The 21,834-nt window shown below is 35.2% G+C and overlaps 1 protein-coding gene across 1 annotated transcript; it reads right to left on the bottom strand.

Annotated features, from left to right (window-relative positions):
- Positions 1–1,432: 1,432 nt before the first annotated feature.
- On the bottom strand, positions 1,433–21,523 carry LOC125806219 (cell surface A33 antigen-like). The gene is made up of 8 exons (XM_049486290.1): positions 21,478–21,523; positions 21,014–21,331; positions 19,907–20,224; positions 19,692–19,790; positions 18,208–18,272; positions 16,464–16,560; positions 1,709–1,807; positions 1,433–1,452 (listed from the first exon to the last, which is right to left on the bottom strand). Exons 1-8 carry the CDS (start codon positions 21,521–21,523, stop codon positions 1,433–1,435), a joined length of 1,062 nt encoding a protein of 353 aa, XP_049342247.1.
- Positions 21,524–21,834: the final 311 nt, after the last annotated feature.

Here is a 21,834-nt window from a genome sequence, read left to right as displayed (position 1 = left end):
ATTGCTCCTTTCCGAGTATTACCTTGTTCTCCAGCTGTTATACAATTTTCTATTGCTTTCCTATTTTCCAGTTCCTGACCTGTTTTTTCTGTTCCTAGACCACTCTTTAGCCTAGCCCTCTTATTACTTGTCTTTTGATAAGGAACTCCTGCTTTGTTTGACCATCACTTTAGCCTAGTCCTCTTACTACTGTCTTTGTGATCGACCTCCTGCTTGTTAGACTACTCTCTGTGCCTAGACCTTATTTTCATGTTTGCTTCTCCGTTGCTGAACCCCTGCATGGCCCTCAATGATTCTGGTATGCCTCATGTTTTTGCTGTCCTGTTTACTTTGTAAATAGTCACTCTTGTAAATAAATCACTGTTTTACGTTCAGCACGTGCCTCCGCATTCCTTGCTTCCTGTGTTCCTTACATCTAATTTAACCCCCAAGCTACTACAAGAGAGTCAGCATGCACCAAGGACAAGTAAAAGAAGTAAAATAATATTTTAACAGTACTTGCAATTAGTCCAATCCAGATACAAATACATGTAGAGCATTGCTTAGGTGCTTGCCAAGACATAGTACAAATACTACCAAGCCTAGCACAATAAAAACATGGACAATAGATGCCAAAAGATATTCATTCTGGAAAGATTGTGTTCCAAGTCATTCTGAGGCATTTCTACCTTTTTATTAATTACTTTTCAACATCAAAATGTAATGAATTGTACATCACCCTGGCAGGAATAAGAAGTTATATGTAATTGTACATTATAACACAGTTAGTTCCGACTCTGCAATATGATTGGCTGAGAGGAATTCTATGAGTGCCATTATCAGCTGGTAATGCTCTGTAGCCGAAGCTCTCCATGTATTAGTCCACCACATACAGGTAACCTAGCAATGATGCAGCGCTTACAAACCAAACAGCGCAGCTACAAACAGAGCAGCAATGGAACAATTTTAACTAGCAGAGTTTTTATGACCAAACAGATTGTATTTTCTCATCCTCTTTAACTCAAAATCTTTCATTAAACAGTGATAATGGAACTGTGGTATAATCGCAATAATACGTGAGAGGGAGTGCTATAACGTGTAATATTGACTATGACTGCAGCACAGCAGAGCCAATATTACATGTTATAGCACTCCCTCACATGTATTATTGCTTAAATATATAATAACTTATAACTCCTTTTAGCGATCTATAGGTGAGCCGTCAACCACACAGCTTGATTTAGAGCGCTTGCAGGTGTGTCTGTGTATAACAAGCGTAGGTGCATTAGCGTGCTGTGCATGAGCAGCTTTGTTGCCAAGATAGCAATGAATGTCTGACTATTGACTGTTGCCAGGGTTCAAATCAGTCAATGGTACACCTTCGTTTTCTGTTGCGAAAATAGCATTACGCCCGAAATGACCTAAACACACCTCAATTCCACCACCACGCCCATCATATATAAGACAGGGCACCTAGAAATGATCAAAAAGAAGAATGAAAATAAAGAACCACAGATTGCCTCTCAAGGTCACATTGAAATCTGAAATAATTCTTGGGCAACTACATGGTGAATTCATGCTGAAGTCGAGGAACAGCTCTACTCCAGATTGATCCTTCCATCTCCATCATTAGTGGTGTAGTGAACTGTGGCTGGAGATGTTGATTAAATAGATTAATACATTAGAAAATAATTTGGTGTACAGCATTTTGATTGTAAAGTTTTTGTACCTTTAGTTCTCTTGGTGCAGTAAACCACAGCTACTATAATGTGGAGGAAGATCACTGTTGCCAAGGCAAACGGGACAAATGGCAGAGAGTGTGGAGAACCTGTAGCAAAAAAAAAAAAGAGATTATTAATTATCTTAAAGAATATTATCGAGTATTATGTATTTTCATTTGGAAAAACAGATCCAAACAATGTTTTTACCATGTTTAACCATGACAGTGATGTGTGTGTATTCCCTTCCTTTAACTTCACAGCTGTAATCTCCTGCATCCTCTTCAGTCAGGTGTGATATGAGTAGAGAGAGATTAGCTGGAGAGAGATTATTAAACAGCTGAACTCTGTTTCTGTACTGATCACTCTCACTAGATATCTCCTCCCATCTGTTTCTGATTGTGTTGTGTTTCCTCCAGGTTAATTTATTAGGTGTGGAGTTTAGATCAGTGCAGGAACAGGGCAGCAATACTGACTCTCCAGCATGAGCTGTGATCTCTAATTTTGTTCCATTGTTATCTAGAGTGCAGCCTGTAGAAAGAAACATTTGTGAAATTAATTAAGATTAATAAGGTAGTCCTTCATGTGATCAGAACCCTGGATTTTATACCAAGTATATGTGTTGACTAATAGAAGTACTGTTGTGTGCATGAGAGAGATACTGTATAGGTAGCAATATGTTTAAAATAAATGATTGTAAAATAGATACAGTAAATACTGAATTTTATGATAATAACTTGCATTTAATTATTGTGTCAATGCCAATAGCATTCCAGCAGCTTCTTCTTCTGACCACTAAATGTCTAATGCTGCATTTGCACTGCTCCATCAAGTCAACAGACAGACATGAACCACCACCCTCTGATGGGCACATGTGGGTGTTAACAATGGTGTTGCCTGCTTCATCCAATTAAATCATATATGCATGTTTAAATGTATTTTTAATGGGAAAACATGTATACAAGCTATATTTCCTATAAACTTTAGTCTATAAATGGACTAAATTTGGACTTTCCTGATCATGCTCACCGAGCTTCTGATTGCTCACACCTGGACTTTTTAATATTTATACCCTCCTGTTTCTTTTTGCTCCCTCATCAGATATTTAATATAGTTTGCTAGCTCTTCTACTATGCATTTCTTTGTTGATTGTTTTTTCATGTTACCGACTCCTTTTTGCTTTTCATCCTCCTATAGCTCCTAAATGGAGCGTAATACATGTTAGGACAATACAATTGCATAGTACAAAAAATGAATATAGTTTTATTTTAAAAAGAATCAAAGTGAAAATACAGACCTAAATTGGGTTTTCCTTTAACAGTGAGTATGACATCTATGTATCCACTAATTTTCGCATCACATCTGTACCATCCTGCATCCTCTTCAGTCAGGTGTGGTATAAGTAGAGAGAGATTTCCTGGATAATGCTCATTAAATAGCAGAACCCTGTTAGTGTGCTGAACAGAGATCACTTCCTGTGTTTTAATATATTTCCAGATAAAACTTTCAGGTGTGGAGTGTAGATCAGTGCAGGAACAGGGCAGCAGTACTGGCTCTTCAGTTCTTGCTGTAATACTCAGCGTTGATCCACTGTTTTCCACAGTGCAACCTGTCAAAACACATCATGGATTGTTAGGAACAAATTGAGACAAATCCATTCATACTGAGCTCAAAATTAACCTACATATCTTAGGGTGTACTCACACTAGGCAATCCGAACCGTGCCCGGGCACGGTTACCTCCCAAAGCACGGTTCGTTTGGCTAGTGTGATCCTATAGGGGTCAGCATACCGCGCAGCACCTGCCGCGTTCAGTGTGTAAGCACCTTTGGAATAAAGACCTGTTTCTTTTCTTACTCCTGTTCTATATGACTGTAGGGAAGTGCTGTACAGATGAAAATGTTTACTAATGGCTATTATTAGTCATTCGCTCGTGTTTATAGTTGTTTAGATTACAGTTTTTCTCTGGTCGCGTGAGTCACGTCACACGTTTTTTGCCGTGAGGTCAAAGTTGAACCATGTTGAACTTTGACCGCTGTGAGTGGCAGCGCAGTAGAGGTGTGGTTATGGACGGGGAAACGCACTGTGTTCCGCTCTGCTCCCCGGCAGCGACGCACAACTAATACGGCTCTAGAAACAATTGAATATTATGAGGGTCAGCGTACCGCGCTTCACCTACCACGTGCAGTGTGAAAGCACCTTAATACCTCTTACCATTTCACCTATAAGCTATTCCAGGTAGGTATCTTAAATGTACGTCCAAGTATTTCATGACCCTTTAGCATAATATTTGTTTTGTTAGAACACTGACCCACCTTGCTAACTCTCATCCCTCCACTTTGTCGGGCTGCATGATCCTGGTACATATTTTAGTATATTTTGCTGTTGTGTTTTTGTTTCATGGTTATATAATGTTTAATTGTTTTTAATTGTGTTTACTAGGATAGAACAGGTTCAAGTGGTTCCCCAGCCCATTTTCCTCTCCAGTGCTATTATTGATCGCTCCACTCTATTTTTTAGATTTAATCGCACTTTACTGGTGCATGCATGGCTGTACGTCCCTGGTGAATTCTTTTGATCATTGTGTGGGTTTCTTTATTTTAAAAGGGTTTAGCGGGGCACATTGTTGCCGCAGTCTCCGTATTTTTCTTGGGGGGATTAATGAAGTGGTTTTCTTATCTTGTGTAAAGTCTTTCGTTTTCCTTTTTGGGAATTCGTTCATTTATGTTTTTGTGAATATTTTGGTCACGGTTAAGTTGTGTTACTCTTTGAGTTTTCACTGAATATTTTTTTCAAATGCAAGTTAATGTTATATCGCTAATTCCCGTTGAGTTTATTAGTTTCCTCAGCACTATTCTTTTTTTTTTCATCTATCTAAGGGTTTATTGTTGGATTTTTCGGTTTGATTTACTTTTTTTATTTGGCAGGTTAAATGCAAGTTTTGTTATGGCTATCCCGAGTTTTAATTCCCTCAGCGCCATTCTTTTATTTATATAAATATAATGTTTTTTTTTACGCTTTATTTGATTTTGGGTTTTTTTGGATGTTCTTTGGAGAATTTATTAAAGGTTTGTAATTATTTATTTTTTTAAGTTTCTTGAGCTGTATTTTGGTAGGAATATTCGTTGGATTTAGTTAAGTTTGGTTCTTTATTCTTTAGCCATTGTTTCAGTTTTGTTAGATTATTTATTTTATTTTTATTTGTTGTCAATTTACGATTGTTGCAGCCAAGCATTTAATGCTTCTTATTGTTTAGTTTTCTAACTTTTTAAATAAAAAGGTGTTTCTTGAAAGTAAAATTGTAACTGAAACCATCGCTTCTGTCTGCTCACCACAACTAACCAGTGTGCTTTTGGTTAAGAACTGGGTCACAATTTCCTGAGGGGTTAGTCCTCAGGTGGCGTAGGTGGGTATAGCAAAGAATATTGGTATTTCATGAGTTAATTCTTGATTTATAATCCATTGCTGTGCAAAGCTCTCATCACAAATGATTCATTTAAAAGAACAATCAACAATAAATGCGAGCAATTGTGTGAAATGCCTGCATGAGTCAGATTTTTAAACTATGGATGGCGTTTTCTGCCCCACCTGTTCTCACCAGATGCTCACACAGGTTGCCACATTGAGGCACAGTGGCAAACGACAATAAGTCTTACTCTGTAGCTGATCAGTGAATATATACATTACAATGTCTAAATTGCTTGTCTCTACTACACTAGTAGTGGCCATAAATGGCCTAGCTATGGTTAGTGAACCTAACTGAAGTTCAGTGATTACCTATTTAGCAGAAAAAAAAAGTGTGGAAATGGGACTGCTGAAATGGCAATGGGCAGGTTTAAAGGCTACATTCCACACAGATTTCCGTGATGTACCACACAGTTCAAATAAGAAAATACTGGCTGAAGTTCTGCTGATAAGAGCTTCTGGTACTTAAACGTACCATGTTTTCTTAATATCTGATATGTCCTAATAATTTTATGAGTTAATACAGAAAATATAATCAATAATGGTCCTTTAAAGTATTTACTTGTACCACAGAAAGTTGCTGTTTTAGGATGAATGGACAAAGCACTGGAATTTAGAAGATAGACCTTGCCTAACTTTTCCTCCTCCTTCTTAGCTCACCTCTGTGATTAACAACTTTACACTCACCACCACCCTCTCATCTCCTCCCTTCTCTCAGAAACACACCTATGCTATTAATTATGCAATGGTCTCTAGTGTGAATGAATGCCCTATGAGCTCCGGGGCTCCTGCCCCATGGTGTTTTAGTTGGGTGGAGTAGTGGGCGGGGAAAAATGACAGAATTTTTGCTCTTACTCATGAACAGTCATGACATGCAATGTCTCGCGTTTGATAAGCATTTGATGCCCTCTAAAGGAGCATCACAGGTGAGCGAGGCCGTGAATCCTACTTTAATGGTGGACATCACCATTTCAAGAATTTCCCCTTGGGGATCAATAAAGTATCTATCTATCTATCTATCTATCTATCTATCTATCTATCTATCTATCTATCTATCTATCTATCTATCTATCTATCTATCTATCTATCTATCTATCTATCTATCTATCAGTCAGGGGGCTTTTCCTGATTCACTAACACTTTTTTGTTTATTTTTATTTTATTGGCTAATGCAGGTAATGCGGGGAGGAGAACAGATTTATGTGCAGCATGCATATACATCTCAGAGTGACCTACTGCATTTTAAAAATAGCAAGTTCTAACCGGGTTTCTAGCAAAATGACAACTTTAAGACAGTAGAATTAATGATTTTTGGTTTCAGAGCACAACAGCAGCAGATACTTTTACAATTAAATTTCATACAAACTTTATGTTTAAGGTTATATTTATTCTTTTAGCAACTGTTTCACTCAATTAAAAAGCTTACATTAGCAAGGTGTGCTAAATATTCATGCGCAAATGATAGTTACCTAGTCAGTGAACTAGTCCCTTAGCTAATTAGTGAGCTAGTGAGTTAGTTAGTTACCTAATCAGTTGACTAGTGAGATAGCTAGTTGGTGAGTTAGCCATTTAGTTAGTTTACCTAGTCAGTGAACTAGTGAATTAGCTAGTTAGTGAGCTAGTGCGTTAGTTAGTTGCCTGGTCAGTGGACTAGTGAGTTATCTAGTTAGAAAGCTAGTGGTTTAGTTGGTTTACCTAATTAGTAAGTTATTGAGTTAGCTAGTTAATGAGCTAGTGAGTTACCTAGTCAGTGAACTAGTAAGTTAGCTAGTTACGTACTTTGCGCATGAATATTTAGCACACCTCACTAACGTGAGCTTTTTAATTGAGTGAAACACTTGCTAAGAGAATAAATATAACATTTAACATAACGTTTGTAAGAAATTTATTTGTAAAAGTATCTGCTGCTGTTGTGCACTGGAACCCATTCACTCCGCCATATGCTTGAAACGGGCGGGGTGGGCGTGGTCAGTCTCAGACTAGGGTTCAGGGAACCAGTCAGTCTAAAACCAGCTGACCAATGCAGATTCAAGGGGAACACCTTCTTCTAAGTCCCGCCCACTCGTAAAAATTTTCCCAAATTCCAGAATTCCAGAAGCAAAAGTCTTTAACAAAAAAATCCAAAATAATCCACAGAAAATTCTCAAAAACACAAAAATAAAAACAATGACTGAAACAGTCCAGACTAAAATAATTTTTAAATAACTGCAAAGGATAATGCAGGCGTGCCACTGACTGAAATAAAATTAGACAACAGTCTATAGTCAAAAAGAATCCATTCCTATAAATGGGGCATGCTCAGTGGGCGTACACCTCTGCTCATTAAACACATACATACATACATACATGGACTGAACTCAACAATAAACTAAATAAAGAATAAAATAACAGTGAGGTTTCCTTAAATGAGCTGCTGGCATACCTTCACAGCGTGAATGTGCAAGTCAGTATCCTCTGAGACAAACAAAATTAGCACACTGTTAAGATACAAATGTGCCAAAATCAGAGCGCAGCTGGCTCTAGAAGCGAATGCGAACTGGCACACTGATTGTTTTTTTTTCACGTTACACCCAAAACACACCCATTATTCATAAAAAAAATAGTACATGCCTTTTGCACGTTTCAAGCTGCAAGTTGTATTTTTTGCGTCCTCACAATACTAAAGACACACAGACATGCCCTCAATTCAGCGCAATTTACTGGTGCACTAAAGGTTGCTACTTAATTATTAGAGCCACATTTCGCTGCAGTTACAGCTGCAAGTGTTTTGGAGCATTTCTCTACTAGCTTTGCAGATCTAGAGATCTGCCCCATTCTTCTTTGCACAGTAGCTCAAGCTCAGCCAGGTTGGATATCTAAATATCTATATAAAGGATGTCTAAGCTCAATGGTGTATAAGAAAAGACCAAATACATGCTAAATTGTCCAACAAAGCTGCAAAGAAATGCTTTAAGTGCTTAAATGCCGAAGTGCTTAAATTATATGAACATAATTTCTGAAAAGGAACAAAGACCAAGTGTATGGATGTATGTCATGAATCGTTTATGTTTACACAGGACACAACTACATTTGTGTGAAATTAATGGACATGTTTCATCAATGTTTGAGCCATTTTAATAAATATAGGATTTAAAATAGGATTAGAGAAGAATATGATTGACTATTGCCCCCTTTTGAGAGAAATCATTTGTTTATTACTAACTCATTGCTAAGTCCTTTTATTTTAACTGCCTTAATGATTAAAGAAATATAAGTCAAAACTAAATAATTCAAATTAAAATGCACAAAAGGACGACATGTTTGATGTACTGTATGTTTAATCATTGGAAGGGCTTATTTTGTTACATTGAAAACCTTGTACATTTTTTTAAAATTCAAAACAATAATATATGTACAAAATTTAATTAAACTCACCTTCAAAGACGTGAAGCACGATGAAGAGAAGATATAGATTTGGCAACATTTTCCCCATTAAACCAATGCTGACGTCACACCCAGTCCTACACAAGCTCTGTATACACAGACTGAATACACACCTCTCTCAGCAGATCTTCACTGCAGTTTAACACACTCTAATGTCCGTGCTGAACAGAGGAGTTAAAACGTAATTGAACGGAAAGTTTGCAGAGGATTTGTGAAGCTGGTAAAACCACAGAGAAAGAGAGAGAGAGTTTCCTGTCCTTATTGAGGACACATTCTGTTTCCTCTCTTGTGGTGTATCATTTGCCACAATGTATGTTCGTTGGAAATAAAGGCAAAAAGGTTAAATGAAATCCAGTCTCCTGTGGACGTGGTGTTTTAACAGAGTTTACTGGTAGAACCCAAGTGCTTCTACTTTACACAAGAGTAAATATGAGAAAAAAATAAAAACAGTCAGACAAAACCAAAATATGAATGTCTTGCCTTTCTTTTCCCATTGTCTATATTGGCTTATTGAGACTATATTTCTCACTTTAACTGAGATTCCATAAAACCTGTTTCAAGAGCTTCATCTCAACACAAGTCTGCAAAAGATTTTATTGTTTGCTTTGTGTACATTATTAAATCTGTTATTTTGTAAATAAACAATACTACTGCTAGCAGGTCTTTAAATGAACAGCCACCAGTTCTTTTTAAACCACAGATTGAAACGAGGACAAGCACTTTAGACTAAACACCACAAACCACAGTTTTTTTTAAGATCACATCCAACAATTTATTATTATTTTTTTTATATATCACACATGGTTGGTTGATATAGTAAGTAAATAAAGAAATATACTGTACTATAGTAGCTCAGATCACATGAACACATTGTGAAATGTAGAGGAAAAAACTGTTCATATTCATATTATAATATAAATGTGTCAAAAATAGTTACTACTAGTATCTCAGCTTTCACGGTTTTGTAAGGCATTAGAAAACCACTTTTTTGTGTCATTTAAGTGTATCATCCAAACAAGTACTATTTCAGTACATAAACTTTCAGTCAAAAGTTTTAAAACACTCTTTCCTATTTTTCCCCTTTATTTTTACCATTTAAGATCTTTAGATCAAGTCATTTACCAGAAATAGTATAAAGTCCAGTGTACAAAATTTAGCAGAATACTTCCTTTAAGATAAATCAATAAAATAAAACTAAACAAAACAGGAATACTAGTATCATTAAACAACATTGTATATTGTAAAAGTTTAAAAAATGTAAAAAAATGTTTAAGAAAAGAGTGGGGTTATGATCAGGAGATCGCCAGTTCGAATCCTGTTCATGTAGCTTGCCATCAGCTGCCCTGAGAGAGCCTTTGCTCTCTTTGGGTAAGTAGATGGCGCTCTCTCCCTACATCACTCCAAAGGGTGACATCAGTCAGCACAAGGCATCTGTGAGCTGATGTATCAGAACCGAATTGCTGCACTTCCTTCCGAGTGCTCTGTGATGCTACTCAGTAATGCTGCATCAGCAGCAGTTTGAAAAGAGGTGGTGTCTGACTTCACATGTATCAGAGTAGGCATGTGCTAGTCTTCACCCTCCTGGAGCATCACTAATGATAGCGGGAGTCTTAATGAGTGGGTTGGGTAATTGGCCGTGTAAATTGGAAAGAAAATAGGATTTAAATTAGAAACTTTCTCTGTAGTAAAGCAGTATTGGAATAGATTGTGTTACTGCACTCTCTACTGAAGCATTTACAGACTTACACACGGCACATTCACACTTTCATCACAATAACTAGAAAAAAAGACACAGAAACACAGAGAATCCTGTAACTATTAAAAGTATAAACATTTCATTTGGAGAAATTACAGACAAAGCCAGAGAGCAGTAAATAATTTTCCTACACCTTTAAAAGACTTTTGGAAACTTGAGAAAGCTGGTACAGGAAAAGTCAGGTCTGGCTGACCCACATGGCAACTACGCCTTTAGCTCAGCTTAACAGTGGACTATGTCTCAGTTTTAGCAGTGAAGAGAAGAATTAGGAATCTGACATTGCAATAATCCAATAAAGTCAACGCTACGATGAGAAAAAAAAAACAGCTTGACTCGGCCATACAGCACTGCTACTCTACAACTCTAAAAAATAGGAGTGTTCTAGCACTGTACTGAACATTTCAAAGCAGTATACTTTCATTAAAGCTTTACTTTCGTCATCAGTAGACCATCTTTCCATTTACCAGACAAGAAAAAATACATACATACAGCATATAATTGTTTATCTCACATTTAACTCTCAAGTTGTCAAAACAGCTGGCAGCACACAATATACAAAATTGTCCATTAATATGCCCCTCTGCTCCACAGTTGAAATGTTTAAATCAAACCAATCAGTCATAATTAAACTACACAATTCATTCCAGACTGTAATTTAAGAGTATTTGCATACAATTCGGTTGCTGTAAGAAAGCGGCATGTGCCGCCAACCACCAGCAGAGGGCCCAGACACTGCAATGGAAGAGCTTAGGATTATGGGACTTGGTGTTTTTTGCCCCAGATCCACCAGCTCTTCCATTGCAGTGTCTAGGCCCTCTGCTGGTGGTTGGCGGCACATGCCGCTTTCTTACAGTTGCACTGTGTTGGAATTATAACACATATTTTGTACAGCCAAGCTAGCATAGCTAGCCAAGCTAGCTAGCAGGAACCAGTACTAAATAATCATAGTTATTAAGTCCTGTGGTTAATGTTGATGGTTAGCACAGTCTTTACTGCAGTACTGGATATACTAGTATATACTAGTAATATTACCTAGTGTTTTAAACACTCTTCACACCAGATGACCTGAGATTCACTTACAATTATATTCAGCTTGTTAGGCCCTATGGCTGCATTTAACAAACTTGCGTTCCCTACTTGAGCAAACTTTAGAATAATCTACTTGCAAGATTTAAGTACAAAATATGTTAAATAATAATTCTACTTAAGTATGAAGCTTAAAGAACACTTCAACTTCTACTCAAATCACAATTTTATACATGTCTGCACAGAGCCTGTCATCAAACACACACACAAACAATATGCCAAATATGCTTTTATTCACAAAAAAACTGGAGAAAATGAACATGGATAAATGTAAATTTAGTTTTAAAATAGCCTATAGCTACTTTTGCGGTACATAGATGTCTTTAAAACATATTTACTTGAATGTCAAATTTGTTAAAAGCACAAACAAGTTTCAAACATGCCCACTTTCAGTTTACATTTAAATACAGATACAGATGTTTGGAGCAGTAGACAGAATAACATTAATACAAAAAATAAAAATAATAAACTGCTTGAGCAAAAAGCTTTAAAAAAGTCTGAGAAAATTACACTTTAAGATGAATCAGAAAATAGGGAACAATTTGTGTCGATTTTTTTTAGATAAACTGAAAAAAAAAAAAAAAGTTCTACAAACTTCCGAACCTTTCGAGTCTAAAGTGAACGTTGTGTACATGACTTTAAATAATCTTTCATCGGCATACAATGATCTGTTCTGACTTAAATACAAATACTTATTCCTCCCATGCAAGAACAAATGCTCTATCCACACACCTGTCTTTATGTATTCTTTCTCGCTGAGTTTCTTACATTAATATTGATTGACATCAATGTCTTCTATATTAATCGTAGACCAAGTACCTACCCAAGTATATATAAATAATAGTTTATCAGACATTTATTCGTAATGTTAAATTAATTCGAATTTCCGTACTTTGTCACTGGTATAAAATTGTATGCATTTAACAAAACTCTAAACACAAAATAATATAAATCAATTGCAATTAAAAAAATACAAAAAATAAACATCAATACTAAACATATCATCTCCATTGTTAATGCAATTAAAAAAAGCAAACTGAGCTATGAACACTTTAAACAATTAACTGTGCTTAAATAGTGTGACTACTGTTACATTTTACAGTAATACAGTTTAGGTAAAAAAATAAAATATGAAACCATATTTTAATTAACTGTAGTTTAGACATGAGTCTTAACTTGTTTTGTTATGTGTGTATTTTATAAAACTGTACTACTGTAATTTGTTTTTGTCACAATTATATAATTACAAAGTTAATAAAAAAGTTTAAATAAAGTAAGCCTGTACTACTAATACTACTAATAATATTGTTACTGCGAATAATAATAAGAAAAAGAAGCAAAAAGATGATTAATGAGAATAATAACAGGAACTCAATAAAAAAAAATGTTTTGATAAAGCATGTAAATGTAACATAATGCAGAAAAAGCAGCAATTTACAAAACTTATACACCTATATTTTGTTCCCAACAGAACACAGAATACATATCAGATTTTGAAAAAAAAAAAAAAAAAAAAAAAAACCCATGAAACCCATTTTTAACATTGTGGCAGCTTTTCAGTCTGTAAATGTAAAAAATTATAATTGGAAATTTGGAAGAGGAATTGCCAGATTATCATCACTAATGCACTAATGCAACCCCTTATCATCAGAGATGCAGGCTTTTGAATTGTGTACTGATAACAAGCTGGATGATCCCTTTCTTGGGGGAGTCTACAGTACACAACATCCATTGTCTCCAAAAAGAAGTACAAATTTGAATTAATCTGAACACGGAACAGGTAAAGGATTTTGGCCTAGAGAATATGGCAGTGTTTCTGGATTGTAATGACATATGGCTTCTTCATTGCATTATACATTTTAACTTCGGAGAGGTTATGCCACTCTTATATGTTATTTTTATACCTGGTGTTGTAAAAAAGAAAATGAAAGGTGGGTTTCCACCCACCCCTCATCCGGGGTACAACTCCCCTACGTATTCGTTTTGATAGAGTTGCAGACAGGTGGAGTGAAGTTGAAAGCAAACCAAGTATTTATTACTGAATTCAGGAGAACCAATACATACAAGACAGTTAACAGTCGTCCCAGCATAAGTTCTGACCCCCTCTGATCTGACTCCATGTTTTATACCCCAAATGACGTGAAACCTCCTGATGAGGCGTTGCTAAAATCATCTCATGTTAGTATGCATACTTTCACGTGTTAGTGCTCAAGTTTCACGTGTCTGACCGGACCACTAGTGTCTGACCTTGACTGTGTTCTTCCAGAATTGAACATCGTGGCATTATCTGTGTGAGTGTGCGTCACTCCCACACACAGAAGGCCGCTTTGATCTAAGAGCCTCCTCTGTAGCAATTTAGTCTCGTACCGAATAGTACCAGTCGAGTTCATACAGAGTGTACCAGCCGATGATTGATGGCCGTTAGTTAGGGTCATGCAACGAAATGCCTCAAGCATGAGCTACCCTAGTCACACAATAGATTTCATATGTTATATGCTAATGTGTTAATAACGCGTGGTTAGTACGCCATACAATAGATCCTATGTGTTAGTTACATGCCTGATCAAGCAATGTTTAACTATATGTGTAAAGAATATATATTGTGATTATTGGTTAATCTTCTATATAAATGCGTATAAAATACAATGTGAGTATTGGTTAATGCATATAAAATACAAGGTTTCACACCTTTATGTAATTATAGATACTAAGTTAAGTAATCATAATTGAAAGATATTTGTCAATACACCCAAGGTATAATAAACAGTTACTCTTCACTGGTCAAATGGGTCAGCTGCAAATTGTTCCTCAAAATGTTTTTACTACTCATTTACTTTTTTCGTTTGCCGCTGTCCCGAACTTTTTGAAATACATTGCTGTCATCAATTTCATCATGTGTTTAGGATTTCAGTGTTAATCAAATAATCTGATATGTGTTCTTTGTTCTATTATATATATTAAATATACAGGGGTTGGACAAAGAAACTGAAACACCTGGTTTTAGACCACAATAATGTATTGTCTCTGTTGAAAACAGGAGAGTTGAGGTACACATTGAATTCTGCCGTGATTTGGGCAGCGTTGTTTTAGGTTTTTTGGATACAATCTGGGTTAGCACCCAAACATCCCTTTCAGACAGCTTCCTCTTGCGTCCACAGTTAATCCTGTTGGACGTGCTTCATGCTTCTTGGTGGTATGCTGACATTACTCTGGATACCGTGGCTCTTGATACATCACAAAGACTTGCTGTCTTGGTCACAGATGCTCCAGCAAGATGTGCACCAACAATTTGTCCTCTTTTAAACTCTCACATGTCACCTATAATGTTGTGAGCATTGCAATATTTTGAGCAAAACTGTGCTCTTACCCTGATAATTGAACCTCCATACTCTGCTCTTACTGGTGTAATGTATTAATTAATTAATGAAGATTGAACACCAGGCTGCTCCAATTTAGCCATGAAACCTCCCACACTAAAATGACAGGTGTTTCAGTTTCATTGTCCAACCCCTGTAAATATATGACATAGCATCCCAACAATATAGACAAATATATTAATAATAATAATATTAATACAATCATCACCACCATCATCATCATCATCATCATCATATAGCCACAAACGGCAATCCATGGGTTCAAGCACATTTAGCATAATAAGGATTGGTGCTGAAAACTGGCTGGCTAGTGAAAGCCATATTTTTAAAATTTAAAAACTTTTTAAATCTTCCCTCAATTTTACATGCCGTATATCTATCTCACATTTTGATTGAACCAAGAGTTTTGAACTTCTGCTCATTTAGGTTTGTAGAAGCAAGGTCTATGAACATATGTAAAGCAGTCTTTTGTGCTTGGTGGGGGTTTCCAAAGACTGATATGACTCAAACGTTTTTTTTTTTTTTTTCAAAAATAGCTACTGAAGTAAAAATAGTCTCTGACACAGAAAGATTTTTTTGCATATGTCAGCTGTGATGTTTACAAATGTCAACATTGTTTTATTATTATTTACCAACAAAGATCAAATTTGAGGTATTAAAAAATAGAGAAAAGAGAAAAAAAGAACTTTAAGAACTTTAAATTATATTTTTTTGTAACATTGTACTTAATATGACTGCTCAATTATTATGTCACAATATCACACTTTGAATAAGATATACATGATTTTCATGAATAGCACCCCATATTGTCCAAATTGTTCAAAAGTGTCCCTACCTGAAAATACCTTCATGTTTCATCACGATTGATGCATTACAAGCCTGTCAAATGCCTGCTGAATCCTGATTGGCTGATGGTGTCCAAAAACATAAATTCACAAAGAGGCCCTTGCAAAGTCAATTAGAACATATCTAATAGATGGGTTTTTTTTGTACATTTCAGCTTGATCGAATGTTCGTTTGTTGAGAAATAGTTGTTTAAAATTGGCCCCGTACCCCCGCATGTCAGAACATGTCATGTTCTGTTTAAATCCATAATATAATCCATAATTAATATAAAAATTAATATTAAAAATGAAAAAAATGAGAAATGATTGAGGTTCACACTGTGACAAATTTTTGACATTAAACATGTCAATATTGGCCTAAAATCTACATACTTTTGCAAAAGAAGGTTTTGCATAATTAAGTTATAGAAATTAATCTAAGTGGACAGATCTTGTTTTGACTTAAGGAATCACATATGAAAATAATTTTAAGGTAGGTCTTTTGATTCAAAAGTTATTAATGAAAAGTGTAAATTGGAGCACGGTATTGGTGCCCCCTATTGGCCAATCGGAGTAATCGGTTCTTGTTTTCCACTGAGACATACACAAACTACATCTACTTACCAAGTTTGGTGTCTCTGTGCTTTACGGTTTAGTCTGCGGTATCAGTTTAAGAAAACGAAGAAGAAAAACCTGAGCAAAAACCTTCAGTGCTTGAACCCTATAATATGCTCTTATCGGGGATTAAATTTAGCAGTCTTTACTCAGTTTAATGTGTGTTTTCAGGGTTGGTTTTCAGTGCAGGAAAGTGTAACATTGACCAATTGATCAGTTACCTCTGATGGTGGCGTATTCAGTGTTTTCTTCAGTGTCCGTCACCGTGACTTGTCTGGTTGTGTTACTGTGGGCTATAGTGGAGTATGTCACTTGATCCTGTAGATAAAAAAGAGCCATTCCACCGAATCAGGAAATTACATATATAAAATTACATATATATATTAAATTGTCCCCAGGAAATTACATATATAAATGTGCACACACAATAACTTTAAAATACATTTTATTATTAAGCATAGTGTCTTGACCTACATTGAGCTAATTCAAAGGTATGACATGTAATTAAAAACATTAAAAAAAAACGACTTAGAACAAGCTTTACTATCCAAATATAATTATTAAAATATTAAAAATATATACAAACATATACATTTATTCATAATAAAACCATAACATTTAAGTTAAACTACACATTTTAGTTGTGTCCCTGTTTTTTCCCTCATTTCTGTTACCTCTTTTGTAGATCATTTTTGGATCCTATTTGTTTTTTTATAAAAAATTTGAGAAAATCACTAGAATGTGCTCAGTGTTCTCATGCTATTAGCATAGCCTCCATTTAGCTATTTTTCATATTTTTGCTAATTCTATGCTAAAAACTTGTTTCTGTTATGCAAAACATAAAAAGTAACAGGAATGAGTGCCAGTAACAGGAATGAGTGCTAGTAACAGAAGTGTTATTATTGTCATAAATATAATTAGTTTGAACATTCAGTCAACCGTGTCATTAAACTAAAGAATTTCTTAAGAGAAAATCAAAGGAATTAATGGACTTAATTGTAAACATGTTTTTTTTTTATGTCACATAAGTTTTGTAACCATCTTCGGTTTGAAAACCTTGTAATAAATTAAGTAAAGGTGCCTGAGTTTGACTAATACAGGTTTTGAATTGTTAAATACATGTGTTATTAGATTCAGAGTTGAGAAAAGATAAAAAATATATATTTAATTTGGAATAGTTTTGGAATAGTTTTAAGTTTTAATTAAATGGCACCCATTTGGTGGAATGGCCCATATACCAGTTTAGGTGCATACATAGTTCATATGAAGCTATTTAAAATATAAGCACCTTTATTTGAATATTTTTACATTTTTAGTGTAGGAGTGATTTCATTTTGCTTATTTAGCTCCTGGAAATTATTATTATTATTTTTTTCCTCAAAAACCCATACGGTTACTGCAATAAGGCCAAATGAGAAAAGAATGTGTTGGGATGGTTGGTTGAGTATGCAAATTGTGCATTTGTTTTTGCATGTTTTACCAAACATTGTAAATATATAGAATATTATTTTACCCATTTGGATTTGTACTAAAATTTGCTTTTAGGCTTTTACAGTGTGCTGACTGATGTATTTCAGTGTTCAATAACACAACAAAATGGCTTTACAAAAAGGCAAATTGCAGCAACCACCATTTAATGATACACCACAATGCTTTTTACTGCTTGTTATACAGATACACAGATGACACAAAATCTAAAAAACTATAAAATTCAGCCTTTGAATAGAATCTGTCATCAAATAACTTATTTACAAATCAGGTGTCAAATCAAGGGATTTTAACAGAAAAGACAAATATGGATAGGGGGTTTGATGACTGTAACATTTGATTGTATGCTATAAAATATGGCTCAGTATATATTTGGAGTTGTCCAAAATGTTTAGCTAAGTCGTATTATGGAATGTGGAGGAATACAGTGAAATATAATTGATGGATGGATGAAAATAATGTAATAAAAGAACTCACCTGGGTGTCCTTCTCTCTTCTCTGCTGCTTTTGATCTTTGCTCTCCATCTGTCCCTGTCTCTGTCCTGCAGAATCCAATGAAGCAAAGTTGAGTTTTGTGTGTGTGTGTGCAAGTGTGTGTGTGTGCAAGTGTGTGTGTGTGTGTGTGTGTGTGTGGTTGTGTACCTCTGTATCTCCAGTAGAGAAGTCCCCCAAGTCCCAGCAGTAGAAGGAGAACAGTTAAAACAATGAGGAAAGATTGACTTGGGGATGAGCCTTGAGGTAAAAGGGGAAAAGAGGGCAAGTTTAGTTATCTCTGTGTGTGTGTGTGTGTGTGTGTGTGCTTGACATAATTTCCAGCTTTTCTTTACACTAAAAATTTAATATTGACCAGTAGTCCAAAATTATTATTTTTTGGCATTATACATTAATACAACATATTATATATTGCATTAAAAGTAAAAAAAATGCTGCCATGAAGTGACAATTTTGAATTTTAATTTAATTCTGAAAGTTAATACACGCTCATGTTTAGTAATTACACAGAAGGAAGGACTCTTAGATCCATTTTTAAGGTGTTCAGTGCTGCAAATTTTGCATTACACTAAAAGTGAAATGTGGATGAACTTAAATTACTTGTATTTAAAGACATTCAACAAACATAGTTACTGCTTTTTTTGCAGCTGCTCACAAGCGTTTCCAAGTACTTTAAATATTTTGTCTACCTACCTCATCTAAATAACCAAATATTTAACTTCCCTAACAAAAGCACATTTTGTTGTCACGACACAAAAACATGGATCCACATCAACTAATTATTTTAATACAGTAACACATGTTCCCTGTTCTGTTTCCTAGTCCAAACAATGTTAAATATTAACAGCTAATTACATTACAGAAACAGCAATACTTTTGTACAGTCTCAGCAAACAGCAGACATTAAAATGTCCATTTTTATAACATTTTTTTACTTTTGTGTCCAATATACCAGTATTTGGGATATTTACTATATAGAACTAAAGAGTACACAAACACAGTAGACAATTATTATATATTATTATACGTGCAAAATTAAAATACACAAGTACGAAAATACCTTTCTCTTCTCCATCTCCCTTATCCTGCACTGGACATATATATGTCTCATACTGAGACCAGAACTTATCGTTTGTTGGTCTGTCATAGCCTTGTGTTTCAATATTCTGCACATTCAAAATTGTGTATTAGTTTTAATAGCTCTTCACCTGCTATTGTTGCAAAAGTATTTGTTCTATACTGTATTAAAGGTTTGGAATATGAGGTATTTAAGTTTGGCATGCTGTATTTAAGCAATTGTAAATAAGATAAGAAAGTTTGTTAATAAAATGTAAGCATGTTAAAAACATAATTGTTAGAAAGATGCTGTGTATTTAGAGTATTTATTTGAACATGTGGATACAGATCAGACAAAAGGGGGTTAGCGACTGTTAAAAACTGTAAAACACAGTATAGATGTTGAATTTTACCTTCAGCTGGAGGAAGTGTGTTGGGTGTAGCACTAGGTCTGGGAGATGATGATGTGATTGGAGTAGTTGAAGAGGTTTGTCTTGAGACCTCTGCTGTAACTGGAGTTAAAGAGTAAAAGAACAGAACAGAAATAAAATGTTATTTAATAAATACAGTTATATTTCAGGATCTGAGAAACCAGTACAAAATCCTAATCCCAGTAATAATATTTTACCTTTAACAGTGAGTCTGATGTCTCTGAATTCACCATGTTTAATATTACACCTGTAATCTCCTGCATCCTCTTCAGTCAGGTGTGATATGAGTAGAGAGAGATTAGCTGGAGAGAGATTATTAAACAGCTGAACTCTGTTTCTGTACTGATCACTCTCACTGGATATGTTCTCCCATCTGTTACTGATAGTGTTGAGTTTCCTCCAGCTGAATGTATCAGGTGTGGAGTTTAGATCAGTGCAGGAACAGGGCAGCAGTACTGACTCTCCTGTATGAGCGTTGATACTCAGTATTTCTCCTCTGTTTACCAGAGAACAGTCTGCAGAAACACATCAGTAAGATAAGATTAATCACACACTGCTCTCCTGACACAGTTTCACTGTAGCACAGCTTCAATTTTGGGACTCAAAACATTCAGGGAGGGTAAAAACACGAGTGGGGAGGGGTATCAAAACATGTTTATGTGCTTTTAAGCTATATATTTAAACTGTAATAGACATTTAATAAATATAGATTTTAATAATTACATTACATTACATTTAGCAGACACTTTTATCCAAAGCAACAATAAAAACTTTTAGTTAAATCCCCTGATATTTATTACTTCTTAAATGTCTTAGTCAAGATCAAACCAAACTAATATCTGAGGTTTAAATGAATTCAATTTGCAGCTGATGTGGTGCACCTTATTTTTATTTTAGGCATGTTTAGTTCAAAATTGTCTCACTAATAAGTATTTATATATCCGGTTTTATGTGTTAACTTATATTATCACAATCTCACAAATGTTTAAATGAAGATTAATAATTCATATGATGAAATATGATGCTTTTGTATGAGGTGTCCTATTATTTTCAGGGCATTAATGCAGAATTTAGGCATTAACTAACTGTGTATTTATTTATTTTTTACAATGAGTTTAGCCAACGCAGTTTAGCCAATCAATGCATTAATGCATTGTGTAAACAATAATTTATTTTAAGCTAAAAAATAAAAGCAGTTTATTCTCATATTCAGTGAAAGAATCACAGAAACACATTTTATTAACTAAACAAACAGCTACGATAATTTAACCAAAGCAGAAATAAAAATATAGACAGTGTTTTACCTTTAACAGAGAGTCTGATGTCTGTGTATTCACCATGTTTAACTTTACACCTGTACCATCCATCATCCTCTTCAGTCAGGTGTGATATGAGTAGAGAGAGATTAGCTGGAGAGAGATTATTAAACAGCTGAACTCTGTTTCTGTACTGATCACTCTCACTGGATATCTCCTCATATCTGTTACTGATTGTGTTGTGTTTCTCCCAGGTGAATGTATCAGGTGTGGAGTTTAGATCAGTGCAGGAACAGGGCAGCAGTACTGACTCTCCTGTATGAGCTGTGATACTCAGTGCTCTTCCACTGTTTACCAGAATACAGCCTGCAGAAACACATCAGTAAGATGCTGAAATATATTTTTTGGAATTTCTCTAAAACTGATAATTATGGGATATTCTAACAGCTGCAGAAACTTTTATTTGGAGTTTAAAATGTTTGAAATTCATCAAAACAGAGTTTCAGACTCACCTTCAGAGACGTGAAGTACGATGAAGAGAAGATAGAAGTTCAGCATCTTCCTCACTATTAAACTAGCTCTGTATACACACACTGAATACACACCTCTCTCAGCAGATCTTCACTGCAGTTTAACACACTCTAATGTCCGTGCAGATCAGAGGATCAGTCATCAAACACACTTTAACACAACTCATCTCTCGTTTATACCATCAGATCCTTCCTGATAATCACTGAACCACAAACTGTGACAAGCTATTCTCAGATTTGACTTCATTCACAGTTTCCTCTTTTGCGCATGCACACACACACACACACATACATACACACACACATACATACTCACACACACAGATACACACACACACA

Source organism: Astyanax mexicanus, chromosome 1 (assembly GCF_023375975.1).
Source record: "Astyanax mexicanus isolate ESR-SI-001 chromosome 1, AstMex3_surface, whole genome shotgun sequence".
NCBI classification, from domain to species: Eukaryota; Metazoa; Chordata; class Actinopteri; order Characiformes; family Acestrorhamphidae; genus Astyanax; species Astyanax mexicanus.
Note: the sequence above shows the minus strand (reverse complement) of the source record. Positions and strands in the feature narration are given on the sequence as shown.